At 41.1% G+C, this 16,086-nt stretch overlaps 1 protein-coding gene across 1 annotated transcript in view; it reads left to right on the top strand.

The window, feature by feature from the left end:
- Nucleotides 1-1,737: 1,737 nt before the first annotated feature.
- Nucleotides 1,738-16,086, top strand: part of slc41a1 (solute carrier family 41 member 1) — a 24,788-nt gene continuing 10,439 nt past the window's right edge. The window contains exons 1-4 of the mRNA XM_008300194.1: nt 1,738-2,223; nt 7,790-7,897; nt 13,050-13,121; nt 15,071-15,215. Coding sequence (XP_008298416.1) covers nt 1,738-2,223; nt 7,790-7,897; nt 13,050-13,121; nt 15,071-15,215 — 811 coding nt within the window. The remainder of the gene's footprint in view (nt 2,224-7,789; nt 7,898-13,049; nt 13,122-15,070; nt 15,216-16,086) is intronic.

The following is a 16,086-nucleotide window of genomic DNA, read 5'->3' on the forward strand; positions in this document are numbered from 1 at the left end:
GTGCTTAGTACATGACACAACATGGGCCTTTAATAAGGAGGTCAGAAAGTCCTTATTGTTTTTACATTTTAATGAGAAAAAAAATTAAAACTTCTGTGTTTGCTGTTGAATTGAAAATGAGAGTTTAGTTTTCCCTAGGCTGACTAGGCTATGCTAAAAGCAAGCAGCTGGGGTGTTTATTTAGAAGGGCAGAAGAGGACTAGTTCATTTTGCAGTGCTGTGGCTTGACAGTGGTGTGACTCTCCGCCTCCAGAGGATGTACCCAGCACCTCTGTTCGAATATTTTTAGCAGCCGGGAGGAAATTTGGCGCAGGATGAAGCTTTTTTAAACTCACTGTTGGTCTCTCCTCAATGGTACCTAACGTCAATGCTGGCTGCTGGGCTTGAATAATATGATTGTCATTGTATTTATAACTGTTTTATGAGTGTAACAGAACATTGCAAACATCTCAAAGGCGTCTGTGGTACTCAAAGTGAAGCTAGAAGCATTTATTTGTTAGTGTCCTTTGATTAATTGTAATATACATTTTTACATATAAGCCTCCATTTACCTTGGATTTTGTATTATACTGGAATTAAAAAAAAGTAAGATGTTTTAAACTATGTAATATGTAACAATACCAGATAATAAGAAATGTAAAAATGTTTCCAAAGATAGTGAAGCCTGAGTTTTTATCCATCCATCAATCTGTTATCTCTACACCACTCAATCCTCACCAGGGTTGCAGGGGGCTGGAGTCTATCCCAGCTGACTCAGGCTGAAGGCAGGGGACACCCTGGACAGGTCACCAGGCTATCACAGGGCTACACAGAGAGACCAACAAGCACACTCACATTCACACCTACGGACAATTTAGAATCACAGATTAAGCTCAGAATGTTTTTGGACTGTGGGAGGAAGCCGGAGAACCCGGAGAGAACCCACACTGCACAGGTTTTTCTGTATGGCTTTATCAGAGTTGCGTTGCTACAATAACAGCAGTGATCTTCTGGCTGGTGATATGTAGAAATACACCCTGAATGTTGCTGGATCATGTTTTCATTTAAGACATTTAAGACTGAATAATTAATGAATTTGTTCTTTTCCCAGGTGACTGACCTCTCTGGTTGGAGGGGAACTTTTCCACAGCTGGTAATTCAATCCTCATAGTGTGGATCTTTAAATATCTCCTATAAGAACCTCCCAGCAGCCACGTGTTGTAAGGTGAGACATTCCCAGCCCCGTGCTCCATCAGTCTGACACGATCAGTGGACTGAGAGCATGACCAGTCCGTGGTGCAATCTGGCCACTGCAGAGTTCTGTTTTTACATTTCCACAAGCTCGTGCTGAACTTTAAAGGACTGTTTACTCGTGACTGTAGGGGATTTCTGTGGTGAATCCCCAAGCCCATTGTTGTCCTTTTCCATCTGTTTTGAACCAGCATGCTTTCTGTTTTTTGCTGGCCTACCCTGAGCACCTTGCAGTGAATGGAGAACATACTGGTTCTGCTTCCAAAGCACCGACAGGAACACGGGCTCTGCAGACACACGGCTGCATGTGTCTTGCTGCTAATTATTTCCAACAGAGCCGTTTTCTCCTGGTCTTTAATAGCGACCCCCACTCCCTGTCAGCCTCTTTAATGGGATAAATCAATTGGACTGATCAGGTTCAAAACCAGATCAGGTGGTCAATTTAATTCTGACATCCCCACAAGAATTAGGCCAAGACACACTGACCTGTCTTTCTAAGGCTTCCGCATGGTACTTTGGTCGAAAGAACAAGACAAACTCCCCGACATTGACATGTCCTCCGGGGACATTGAGATAAAGAAGGAGGGAGGCCCTGTGACCCCGGCCTTCCTCGACTCCAACTGCACCGTCCACCCGGTAATCCTCACTAAGGGACCAGAGGAAGTGAGCCCAGGGGCCGGGGGCGAGTTCGAGCTCACTGAGGTCGCATCTTTCACAGAGAGGGCCAGTGAGACTGGGGAGGATGAGGAGAGGTCTGAGATCGTGGTGGCAATAGACTGTCGGGCCAATGCCAAAGGTCAGCGGGAAGAGGATGCTCTTCTGGAGAATGCAAGCCAGAGCAATGAGAGTGATGACACCAGCAACGACCAGAGCCCTGAACCCCCAGTGCCGCTCAAGGAGACCTCTTTTTCCATCGGCCTACAGGTGGTCTTCCCCTTCCTGCTGGCCGGGTTTGGGACAGTGGCAGCAGGAATGGTGCTCGACATTGTCCAAGTAAGTGATCCTAACATTTCTTATACATAGTTAAAGCACACAGCTTCTCTTTAGGAAAAGTGCAGCAAACTTTGATTGAGATTGAGAGTAGATTCTAATGAGCAAATCTTAATAAGGGATCTGTTGTGGCTAATTCCCTTTTAAGTACTCTTGAAAAAGTTCTTGTGGTTCTGCTGTTTAATAACAACAAAGCGTGTGTGGAAATGCAAACTGACAGTTAGAACTTTTGAGTTCTTGCAAAGATGTCCTCCTTTATTTGGAGCATTTTTATGAGCGTTTTAGTGAACTGGTTTAAGAAGGCCTGGTTGCCTTGGCATGTTTTAGTCATTGTGCTGTTGGCCTATCTGTTGGATGGGGCAGTTGTCACACGCCACGGGGGTATTGATATAACCTTTTCCTCCTCTATGGTCTGCCTGCCTGTCCCCAGGGCTGGCACACACTGGTACACAGTGTGTCTCCTAATGACCAGTTACACACCCTTCTGTTTTAAATCTGACATGCTTTGATACCACAGAAACAAGAATAAAGGGTATTTATTGTAGTGCACTGTGTGTCAGGGAGCTGCTGGATTTCAGAGTTAAATTCTTGCTACTTCTTTTTTCCTGTTGACTTACTGCACTAGCTATTATAGCAAAGTTAGCATTGTAGAAGTGCAGGCAAAAGTCGTCCTGACAGCCCATATATTTCTTAAAAGTCAACTTGTTGTGGAGATAAAGCTGGAGGTGTCGGGCTACCAGGAGACCAGTCCGGGCACACTGTGTACATGCATACTGATGCCAACATGGTGGACCCCAGAGACTCAGCCCAGAGATGAGGGGGAGAGGCAGAGGAATAAGTTTATTTTCTTTCAACACCTGAAATGGCAGCACACTACAGCAGAGCTGGAGTCAGAGTGAAAGCAAAATACAATACGCATCAAGGCGTCCATTACTGTGTGGTTTGGTATCCTCTCTAAACCAGGAATGCAGAGGCTTGAGGTTAAGAAATAGTTTTTGTACTGCTTCAACTTAGGCAACATGCTGCTAAAGTTCCTCTAATTTCTAAAGCACTCAGTGCAGCGTTCTTTTAGACCTCTAAAGGAAAGGTAGGGAGATGACTCACATACAGAAAGTAGGTGACCACACTTGTCCTTGTGAACAGATCTGCAAGAAATGCTAGCAGTGAGATGCGGATGAAGCTTGTCTGACATGACTGTTCCATTGAGTTCAGTTGAGCATCTAGCAGGTTGGAGTGCAACCTAATTCCCCCTCCATGCTCTGTGAAACGCTAACTCAGCTAATCCCCGCTGTCCTTGCAGAAAGGTGATTGTCTACCTCTCTGTCAGTGTCTCTCTCTCTGGTTTGGTTGCACTGCACCAGTTCCTCTGCTTTAAGTGAGCTTGAAAACTGTGACATGCTAGAACCTGTAGTTAATGTGCCTGCTTGGTCTAAGATTAGAAGTTGTGACTTGGACTGGTATATAATTTGTTGTTTTTTTTCTGTCACTTTTTATGAGACCTATTTGAAATATAAACTCTTCAACACTGGTGTTTTTGACCATCTACAGCACACACACACAGATTCTGGCCTCGGTCCCACATGAAGTTGGCCCAGAAAGGACTGTCCAGGCTGGTATAGAGGAGCAGGACGTCTGCATAGTTGTGTTTAGTGACTTGGCAGCAGAATGACCTAAAACTGTCTGTCTCTGCCAGGGCCACAAATTCAGGACTGTGAGGGTGATCGGCATAGTTGGACTTCAGGTTAAGTGTGACTTCTAAAGGTCATGTAGTGTTAGTTTTCTTGGGAATACCACAGTCAATGGCCAAATGGTGTCAAATTCTGCCATCTGGTTCTGTTAGCTGCACAGCAAATGTTTATACCGTATATTATCATTATCATCTGTGTATGCGTGTATGTCTGCCTTCTAATCTAACTGTCTATCATACTACCAAAGCAAAAAAAGTAGGACACAGCTTCACTCTCAAAAACAAACAGTCCAAAAATACAGGCACAAGGAAACAGGAAAACACAGTCGACACAAAAGTTTAACACTTGTCAAGCTGTTGTTGCTCACCAGACAACATTTTGGTCCAGCCACATCCACTTGCTTTGTTTTCACACCACTGTAAAACCAGAGCATGGACTGAATTCTCTCAAACAGAATCATCTTTCCAGCTACTGGCTTTATTCCCTGCCTTTAATGGACAAAGTTGAATCCACTTGGGCTCAACTGACCACAACTGTATTTTATTCTTAAAAAAAGAAATTCAAACACTTACTGCTCGTTTTTTTGTCAAGCATGTCAGCTTTCTACATTTGCTAAAGATGTTCTGTCATGACAATCATTAACAATGTGTCAGCTCACAGCTATTAGGACCTGACAATATCCCAGACAGCTGCTTGATGACAACATGACTGATAGAGACGGAAAGGATTAGCAAGTCAGAATGCTTTTAAGTTGCCCCAAACTCTGGCTAATCTTTCACTCTACCAAGGATCCTCAGGAACCTTTGGAAAGCCCCATGTTGCTTATTTGCTTTGCCTCTTGTCAGACTGTTCAGGGTTTACCCTCAGTCAGTCAGTGTTCATTGTTGTTCTTTATTTGCTTCTATTACTGTTCAACACTGCCAGGATGAAAAGAATGAGACAAAGTTTACTAAATTCATCCATGAAAATCATCTCATTTTTATTGATTTTTTCATTTGTTAAATAATTTCTCTGTTTTGTGAGTAGCATACAGGGACTGCATCTGTAGTTTCATTATACAATCTTGTGATGCATGATGACAACTGAATCTTAAATCTTGATTAGGAACTCTACATTCAAGCAACTTGTACACAAAGGGACAGTTACACTGATCAACCTGTTAACCATTCAAACAATCTGCAGTTTGTTGCGTCTTTCTTTCCTGTGTTGGCTGCTGCAGCTGTGTGTCTTTGTCTTTCTCTAATAGTGCAGTTTGCTCTTCATTTGTAAAATATGCCACTGTGGTTTCAGTGGAGCTGTCAAAGTTTGACAGTCTGTTGCCAAGTCTGCTCATAGCCAGGTTCAGAAACCCTGAGTTGACTTAATAAATTGATAAGCAGCTTTGTGTGATCCCTCATCCTAACTGTGTCTAGTGAAGCCAAATAATGAAAAGATACCCCACGCTTGTTCAACTTAAGGCGTCTGTGACGCTGCTGGAGTTGCGTTGACATTGCAAACCTTCAGGTTCAGTTTCCCCCTCAGTACAGCAAGTACAGTGATCACAAATAAAATGGGGCCATGTTACTTAACTGGGCAACCTGACCCTTGTGAGGCTTGCATACCAGAGCTCCTATAGGTCTGTACACAGAGGTACTGGAGTTGTCCAGTAGAGTTCCTAGAACCAAGGAGGTGGCCATGAGGAGGGAGGGCTTGTTTGGCTCAGAGCCAGCGTTCCACGGAGACAACAACATATATCACCACAGGGGAGGCAAAAAGAGAGATAGGGGAGTGAAAAAGAAGTAGAGACAGAGAGAACGCTTGAAAACATGCGACTGTGAAAGAAGAGAGGAGTGCTCACAGAGGTGCTCACAAGGCTGCTGGGCTGGCAGAGGGCAGTGGGCCAAGCTAAAGGGCTGGCTGCTGGAAGGGAGCTCTGCTTGGCCTGATGACAGCTTAGGGAATAGACAAAAGGACTTTAACCCCCACTGGAGAGATGGTGCCACACCTACTGATATAATATATATTAAAGTATAGACAGTCATTATCAGTCCTGTACATCTAAAGCACCCAGTGAAGCACAAATGAGAGCTTGCCAGTGGTAGAAAAGCAGGCCAGCAGTGTTAGAATGTAGCCTCACATTCACCTACTCCTCTATTTTTCTCTCCTTGTCTATTTTTCCCTCTCTGTCTCTTTTCTGTTCTGTGTCGGCCTCTGAATATTGATTCAGCTCCGGGCAGACTGGACTGTAAGTGCTGTCGGCCTGTGGGAGTGGCTCCAAAGATACACACTTTTATTGAGATCGATCGATGGCCTTAGCCTCAGCAATAGCTTTGCAACTGGCCACAGTAGACCACAAACCTGCTATCACTGCATGATGTCTAATAGAGGCAGCAATTTACCACAGTGACAAGCCCAGGGAGTCAAAGGGAATCCGCCATTCAAGTACTGGCCGGCAGCCAGGGAGACAGTTATCAAGGGTCAGGGCCAAAAACACCAGCTGAAAATTTCATTTAGGACCTTCTACTGAAATGGCACACAGACACGTTGTCTTACACATGCTACACATGATTTATAATTGTCCCAAGCAAGCTCCCACCTTACTACGTTGTCCTTTACATTATGCTAGCATAGCCCCTGACTTTGTTTCATGCAATGTCTTTGTTCGTTGGACTAATGCATACAGCAAAATATAGCTGCTGAGAGCTTCTAAGAACACTTGAAGAGTTCATTTGTAAAACCAGATAACTCCATTTTTGTATATTTTCAGAAGATTTAATTTTTTTTTTGTTTGCTTGCGATAATATCAATCAAACTGAAGTTGAGTGGATCTGACTCAGTAGAAATGACATGACAAAAATAGAGATGACTTAAGTTAGATTGATATTGTTTCAGGTAGACGATGGAAAAGTGGGTTCTGAAGGTTTGTGAAGATTGAGTTATCTGTTTCTGCAAATGAAATCTTCGATTGCTTCCAGCAGTGGTCCAAAGCACACTGCCAAAACTACACAGAAATGCTTCAAAGACAACAAGTTGAATGTTCAATTCAGAATTTGTGGCTGGAGATGAAAAGGGCTGTGATCCCTGTGCAACCTGACAGTTTTGTGAAGTTTCACAGGGAAGAAAAATGGGGAATGGAGTAAAGTTACAGTGTCCGCATGTGAAGGGTTGATTGAGACCTGTTCACACACATCACATCTACTAAATACTGACTGGAAGGGGTAAATAGATATGGAATTATCTATTTTACATTTCACTTTTAAAACATTTTTAATTTGCATTCACTTTGACATTGAAGAGCATTTCTTGTTATAGAAACCTGACTTTCTTCATTTTTCAATGTTGAAAACCAATTTAAAGGGACAACTTCCAAGGGGGTGAATGCTTTTTCTTGGCACAGTAGAAAGAGAATGTCCTTGTTCTTAACGTACCTGTGATTGGATTGGAAAGCATCCAGCAATGGGAGTAGGTTTCAGACTTTTACATTGCATTTTAAATGTAGGCAGCAATTCAGAAGTGTGGAACCAGGTTAAGAGTCAAAAGACAACTGTAAAACACTACATGATGAACTTATTCATGTAGCTTCTTCTTGCAGAAAAACTAGAAAATATATTGTATTTATTCAGGAATACCATGCTGTATAGATTTAGATATTAATAGTTAGATTTCAGGTATTCAAATTCGTATAACTGAAAGAGACACAAGACTGGGGAGACTGGAGGCTGAAAGAGGAGGTGATAAGTCATTTCAGCATCATGTCCCACTGACCTTGTTCCTAGTAAAGAAGACCTGACACAATGTGAAAGCTCTATAGATTCTCATCATACAGATTTGTTTTCATCACTGTGTGTTCACTGTGTTGTGCATTGATGTTGTGTACTGATATTACATGGTGGTCATTGCAGCACTGGACAGTGTTTACGGAGATATCAGAGGTGTTCATCCTGGTTCCAGCGCTACTGGGGCTCAAAGGCAACTTAGAGATGACGCTGGCTTCTAGACTTTCCACAGCGGTAAGTAGCACATGTGTGTGCATTTCTTTTAAAGTGTGTGGAATTGTCAGTGTGTATCACTTTCTACCAACATCAGACAGTCAAATTTATAGTACGTGACAGGCAGTGGCGGCTGATCAATACGGGGCACAGGGGCGCCGCCCCACTACTAATGAACACATAGAAAGTAGTTCTCAAACACAATTTTAAATTTGAATTAATTATAACAAAATAATAAGGAAATTAATAATAATGCTCATATTCTTTATTGTTTATTATTAACAGATTTAATATGAGTCTTAAACTGCATGTTTACTAATTTTTCACTTCCTGGATGCGGGGCGCGGCCACATGAGTGTGTATGTAGCTCGAAAAACTTCTCGTGATCATGTGACCTTGGCTTGGGCTCTGATTGGCAGCTGCAGATGTTCTCACGGGGCGCAGCTCGATGCGTCCCAGACCCGTCCACTTTTGCTGTAAACCAATTAATTTATTCTTTATTTGCTCATCTTCTGTCGTTGGATACCAAAGCTGTCCTTTGACAGTCATACGACTACACTTTAAATACATATCTGAGGCATCACACAGCCTTTCCCCTCCTCTTCGACTAGATGACAGCTACTGGCATGATGGCTTAATGCATCAGCCATGCTGTCAATGGAGAAGACGCTGCTCACAGAGAAGAGTGACCTCAGCTGAAAAGTAATAGAGAAGATTGCTGAGCAGAAAGAGAGAAGAGCCAAATTTTTGCTCAAATAGCTCCAGACTGCATTTGCGACCTTTATTTTGAGAATGTGTGAACTGATGAGCACCATGATCATGAAGCTGTATTAGTGTCGCTGTAACCGGCACAGGAAGCTGCTGTGTGGACCACAGTGGTGGAAAGTAGAACTTTTTTGACTTCGGTGTACTGCAGTATTTAAGCTTAAAAATGAGGTCTTCTCGTGAAGAACTGCACGTTTTTCCACTCATAGAAAAGACGACGTGTTGAATACATGTAACTGGGTTTCATCTCAGACAAATCTGATATGAGAACGCCCTAGTTTATTATTCTTAAAGTCATTTTTGGTCGCACACCTGTCAGAGCACACCACAGCCACCAAGCAGCATCTACCACAGCCTGCCACTGGTGACAGGTTGTATTTTATTTCATTATTTTAGATAATCAGCACCCTGTAAACTATTTGTCTATAGATTTTTTGATTTGTTGACTTGAGGTAATGCTTTATCCTTTTAAAAGTTACCCAATCGATCTCATTGTCAGACCCACAGAAGACCCTCTCTAATGACAATCTGTTAACATGTTCATAAGTTTGTTACATGCCAGAAGACACACCATTAGTAAAAGAAGCAGCCAATGCCATGGCTTAGCATTTCCACCTTGAAGCTGCAGTGCACCAGGGTTTAAGGAACCAATCCTGTACATGTGGTTCAAACGTGTATGGCTAAATTACTACAATATTACAACTTGCTGTTGTGCAGTGAACAGTAGTTTTACAGTTTTTGAGCAGAGTTGTCAGTGAGCTGGTGTGCTCGAGCTGGAATTAGTGGGGAGTGTGTACATATCGGCAGGAACGTAGATCTGTGCACTCTAGAGGGAGCAACAGTGTAGTTACATCAAAGTTATTTTAAGGCAGGAAGGTATTATTTTCATGTAATTATGTAACTCTGATGCACAGAGATAAGTTTTTAGGGGCTTAATCAGTGACCGGGGTGGGAGTTTAAAACTGATTGAACTTTGGGTTAAAGGTCATGTTTTCCAGGCGAGGTGGGTTACAGCTCAACTGATAGCAGCATTCTTCACCATTCACATTTTCACTGACCCTGAGCAGCCTATTCACATCATCACAGAGGTGAGCTGTTTAAAGACAAACTTTAAGCGGAGCTGATTATCACCTGTCTCCAAACATTCACTGAGTCACAGGAAATACTTTCGACCAAATGTGTCTGCGTATTGATTAATTTCTTTTTACTATAAACTAGTGACTGAAATAGTGATCTTGCTAACTACCACGGTATGCTGGTGGACCCAATTGCAGGCCAAAGTGTTGTTACAGCTGTCAGACAATATGAGAGCGTATACAAAGTGTAGAATAAATTTACAGACTACAGGGTGAAAAATAAATTAATGCTGACTTCAAATCTAACATAGTTCCTGAAGGAGTCTGTGTTTATTTTAACTAGATACAAAAGGTCTTAGTGGGTCTCACTACCCTGTGTGCTATCAATATTGAAAATCAAATACAAATTAATTTCGCAGATTCTACAGTTTCATTTAGCAGATGCTTTTATCCAAAGCGAAATACAAAACAAATACAAATTATACAGTCAAAAGCTGCTTTGCCAAGGTCCAAGGTTTTTATTGTGCTTCATTTCACAAGTCAAATAATAGTGACATTTAACATTTGTCACTTGTAGTTTCACTGAGCTCTCAGCTATAATCAGCCTCTCTGAGCTAACACTACAAATATCCATTGTATCGCCTTAGGGGTCAATGACCTGACAGCACCTTGTGGTCATGAAGGTATAGTAGAATTAGCTCAGTATTGCTCCTAAGTGCCCAATCCTCACATTCTTTCCACTGGCCAGTGGGAAAAAGGTGACGAAGCTGGTTAGCAATGCAAGCACATGTTCACAAACTTATCCTAGAAAATGTTTGCAGTATGGTAATCCATTTGGCTCCAAGGGACAGCTAAATATCTAAATTATTTTGTTAAAACAAAGCTTGTAGTCAAGAAGTGAAAAGATGAATATTGATAAAATAGTTAAAATAACTTCTGCATAAAGTTTATCAGGTTTTTGTTAGGATTTGTTTGATGCTCTGTGTTCTCTCCACATAAATGCAGAGGGCAGATTGTAAACTAATGTCAGATTGAGAATGTAATTCAACAATGTTTTATCAGACCTTCAACGTTGATTGAACCAGATGTCAATATGTGTTTAATGGTTCCAATCAAGTAATGAGAAGTAGTTTCCACATACAAAATCACTCATTCTAAATCATGCCACATGTTTATGCTACATGGAGCTGATACAACTTGAATAACCCTAATGCTACCATTGTCCATTGTCTTGCCTGTGGGGGTCAATGTATTTACATTTGTCCTATTTGTCAGTCTACATAATTTTCAGTTCAACACGAAAGGATTCTCAAATCCTTCATTACAAAGTAGGCCAGAGTCTGATGCTTGCTGTCTGCTGGCTGGTCCCAGCAGGACCACGTTTCTTTCCCCACTGCTGCTAATTATGAGCAGATTAAAACCAATAGTTTCCTAATGCGCTTATTACTGAAAAAAAATAATATAATCCCTCGTACTGACTGGCTGTCAGAGTTTTCAGTTCACATGACCATGTTTCCTTTTCATTTTTTTTCTTTGATCTTTTTAAACCTCTTGGTCTTTAAAAATTTTACTGAGATGATTAAAACAAACAAGTTGCTTTCTCAGTTCTGTTTTGTCCATTCTCATGTTGTTGAGTCTAATTGATTATTTGTATCTGACTCATGATGTTTGATGGATTACTGGACCTTACATCATCTGCATTGCAACACATTGCAAAAAAAAAGTACAGATCACACTGTATTTGGAGATTGCGACAGCTACAAAAATGTACTTTATTCTCAATTTATGTCTAATAAACATTACAATTTACACTCTGCTCTTAAATGTTCACTTCAAATGTAAACATCGTATTTGCGCCATAGTCAGTGACTGAAATTGAAACAGTTTAAAAAACCTTTCAACCTTTACTGTATGAAACTTATATGAATTATTTAAAGGTTTATAGAAGATAAGATTTGTGTCTGAAAGCGACTATATGTCTTTGCATGTGACGTTCATAGTTGACCAAATGTTCTGCACAGATGTTTGACTTGTCTTATCTGTCTACCTTAAACCTTCTTATCAGTATTTGGGATAGTTTGGCCCCACTCAGAGACAGCATGACTGTCAGATGCCCATGCTCACATGGGGCTGATTGGCGAGGAGCGTGCTCTCATAGTTGTATTCGTGGGCATGCAGCAGATACACAAAGTATAATGATGTACAGGCCTACGCACATGGCAGTCACACTTGTCATGCTGTCAGATATATTAGACGGTGCTACATTGTGCAAAATGTGACAGGAAGAGAAATGACATGCACATTAACACTTAGTCATTGAGCTTATCCCGCTGTGGCTCATCATTGTTGTTCAGCTCTGTAGCCTTTGGGCCAGCAAAGACACAGACAGGGCCAATTATAAGTTAAATTGTTTTGATGGTCCACCAACCCACCAGTCCACTGGAATTTGGCTCACGGAGCGAAGTGGCCGGTACACCACTGGTTACTGGGGCACCTGGTGGTCAAGAGGTGAAAGGGACTAACAAACACAGTATGGTTAATATGGATAGAGAGTCCAAGTCACACCAACATACATAACTAAAATAAACCTTTTAACTTTATAATCATAGACTAGAAAGAAAAAAGCAATAAAAGTGTTAAAGAATCATAAAGCTATAAATTGAAGAGACTTTACATAATATCCAAGTGAAACAGATGAATTTTTAGTTTACAAATAAAAAATATCGGTACTCTTCGCTCCTATATGAACCTATTCCAGCTGCCTAGAGTGTCATGGCTGACAACAGCATCACGAAAGGGTTTTTTTTTCTGCTAAAAGAGAACAACTAGAGGATCTGAAGGGCCACCTTGGGTCATGAATCAATAGTTTGACAGTGGAGTGTCTTACGAACTAATTCTTCTGCTTAATTCAACCCGAGCATGAAGCATACAGATATTCTCACAAGCAGCCTCCCAGTGTCTGACTCTCCTTTCCTATTGTATATGCAAATTACAGAAGACAGAAAGGAAGACAAGCTTGTTGGTTTCTGTCCTCTCACTGGATGGGCATTAGGATCATTGCTCCGGGCACACAGTAGCCCACTGTAGCCACAGCCACTTGACGCTTGAGCCAATCAGTGTGTATGTGTGTGTGTGCAAGACTAGAGATGAGATAAGTGGAGTCGGCCGCAGGGTGGGGGATCAGATCAGAGTGTCTTTGTCCGCAGAACTGATATCTCATTGTTCTGATGGGACCAAGAGTCAACAGCATTTTGTGTATCACCCCCCCCGCCCCCCCATCCCCCACACAATAGGAAATGATCATATGTTGTGTGTTCCTGTGTCTCTTGCAGGCTAATATTGGTCAGATGGACACATCCAAGGACATGTGGAAAATGATCATGGGGAACTTGGCCCTCATCCAGGTAACTCAAACAAGACAATATGCTCAAGCACAGTGTCACAGAGTTTCTTTGACCACAATTACATCAACTGAAAAAAACAGTAGCAGACAATGACTTTACATGTGCTTCCATCAGTGGTCGGATCAGTAGTGGATGAAGAACTCAGACCTTTAAAAAAAACTAATACAATAATGTGTAAATATTGTGTAAAATTGCACTCATCAGTTAAATGTCCTTAACCTGAGAGCCTGACGGATGCACTTCCAGATTCACATACCCTTTTCTCAGTTCAACTGCTCTTTAGGTATTGTAGGGGGGGTGTTGCATGAATCATATAAAACCGCATGACTTGATCTTTCCAACAAATTCAGTTAAATGTCTTTGTGACAAAGTGTCAGCGTGAACAAATATATTTTGATAGACATCAAATTCAATTATAGCTCCACACCCATGACTCTTGTTTGAATGACTCATGAACTCGTCACTGTGTAGATATGTTAATAGTGAGATATGCTAATATTATACTACAAGAAAGAGCAAAACTAGAAATTCCTAAATATACATGTTACATATTTATACATACCAAAGTAATACCAATATGAAGACAGATCAAACTTCTGCGAAACAAAAGCTTTCACCTATTTTCACACTCCTGCTTGTAGGCCTACCACAAATCGAAAGAAACGTCCTCTCTCTGATGACACTAGTTGTTTCTCTGTGCAGGAAAGAGCAATCTGCTTTTGAAAGTACAAAAAATCTCTGCAGTGTCTTCCTCATATAGCTGACATTACAGTCCACTTTATATCAGTAAATGAATGCAAATCAAGAGATCTGTTTTCCAAATCAGTGATCCAATTTTTGGTCAAAAGACAAGCGCAGGTTGCCTTTGAACAGGCAGGCAGTGGCGGTCCACGGTTTCTACAGGTCCCAAGGTGATGCTGCAATTAGGGACCATTTGTTTGGTGGTGGGGATGATAAAATACCTGACGAGTTTGCCATCTCTGAAAGTAGGATACTATATACGAACACCTCAGTGAATTAAACAATGACATTTATGTCTGGTGGGCACTAAGCACTAATTTCTCCACATTTCTAACTTATGGAGTATCCCACCATCATGGTACTTTTATTTCATCGACAAAATCTTCCCAAAACAATGATGATTAGACAAGTCTCCTGGTGGCATCTTATGGTAAGATATGTGTAAAAACCTAGTAATGGCAGAATACAAAACATTGTTTTTCTTGAAATTAATATGAAAAATCAACATGATTGATTATCTAGATAAACTAGACCATAGGTGTCAACTTAGATACATTTGGCCTGGGAATATTGTAAATGTTCTTGTACTCACTGCAGCCAACCAGCATGTCGCCTTCTCTGCTGCTTATATTCCGTCACAGTGCAGTTACTGTACATGCAGTAACAAGTAAGGGTGTAAACATGTCAGCACCACCCCCTCTTTCAAACAACTGGACTTTATATATTATCTTTTATGTTTTTTATTTCCTAAAATTAACTTTTCATTTGGGCTGTGAGGCGGTACTCTCTCCTGATGGTTTGCTGTTTGATGTGGTCTTTTGATTATGTAATATTTGGTGAGTTGATAGTTCCTGGAACACTTTAAACCTGTGTTGACTGGGTGATGACACAACCAGCGGTCATCATGCGCTCACATTAGGTGACCCTGCTGTTCCATGAAGATGGTTGTATTGGAATTGCTGATCTAGTGAATCTGTAACCTGTTGTGGCAATTGTGTAGTTGTGACAAACTATTGGCACTGTGTTTGGAGACAGTAAAGTGTAAAATGTTACCGTTTGTATACATGAAGGCCATGTAAGGTTCGGCAGAGTGCAGACTGACTGATTTCAAGCCTCTCTGAAGATACACGACAGTCTCATACAAGTGGAGTTTTTACATGTTTTATTTATAAGCTACAGGAATCATTTTAATGTGTGTGTGCTTTCAGGTCCAGGCCACGGTGGTGGGATTTCTTGCCTCCATAGCTGCTGTGATCTTTGGTTGGATCCCAGAGGGGCACTTCAGGCTGGGCCACGCAGTGCTGCTGTGTGCTTCCAGTGTGGCCACAGCCTTTATCGCCTCTCTGCTGCTAGGTATGGCCACCACACAGGAAACGAGGCATTTTCACAGTGTACATACATGCTTTTCAAAGTTACAGTTCTCAGCTTCTGTTTCAGTTAAATGCCACTTCACCTCATTAAAGTTCAGTTAAAAGAAACGGTAACCGAAATTTTCCATATTCATTATGTTTCCTACATTCTTTTTCACCTTTTGAGTTTTGACAATGCTCAATTACACCATCTCCATATGCCCTCATAATAATGGTTTTATAGTGTCCAGCAGTGAATGAAAATTTGCATACATTTCCATTTTCTCTTGCTGATTTTTTCAAACTTTGCCCTACATTTGGATTGAAACCTAGCTACTACAGGAATTGTAACATACTGATGTTAAGCAGGTGTAATATTTGCCTCATCTAACTTCACTGTTTAGACCTGATGATTGCATCAGATGAAAATGTCAGCGATTACCAAAGTAATTACAATTTATCCTGAGGAGGACTTTTGCATCTGTACCAATTTATATGAAAATGTAGCAAACACAGATATTTCACTTATAACGGGGAAATTCATCTTCACACCATGTACAAAAATATACTCCACTGTCAGTCCATCAGATAAATTAATATATTTCACTAAAAACGACAAACATCTAATGCTAGTGGCAAATGAAAAGTTTACCCCCTGAAGACTGTCAGTTTCTATAGAAAATTGATAGTTGATATATATCAGTCAAGGCCAAAGTGGTGGATGGAAGATCTGAACAAATTTTTGAACGCTGTATTAATGCTAGTGTAGATAATGATCCTGAAAACTTTTAGTTGAATATCAAATTCTAAGAACTTCAACAAGTCATTGGGATCTGACAAGCCCGATGACTGATGATTAGAATATCACAAGTCAA

This window comes from Stegastes partitus, unplaced genomic scaffold (assembly GCF_000690725.1).
Source record: "Stegastes partitus isolate 25-593 unplaced genomic scaffold, Stegastes_partitus-1.0.2 Scaffold1509, whole genome shotgun sequence".
Classification (NCBI taxonomy): Eukaryota; Metazoa; Chordata; class Actinopteri; family Pomacentridae; genus Stegastes; species Stegastes partitus.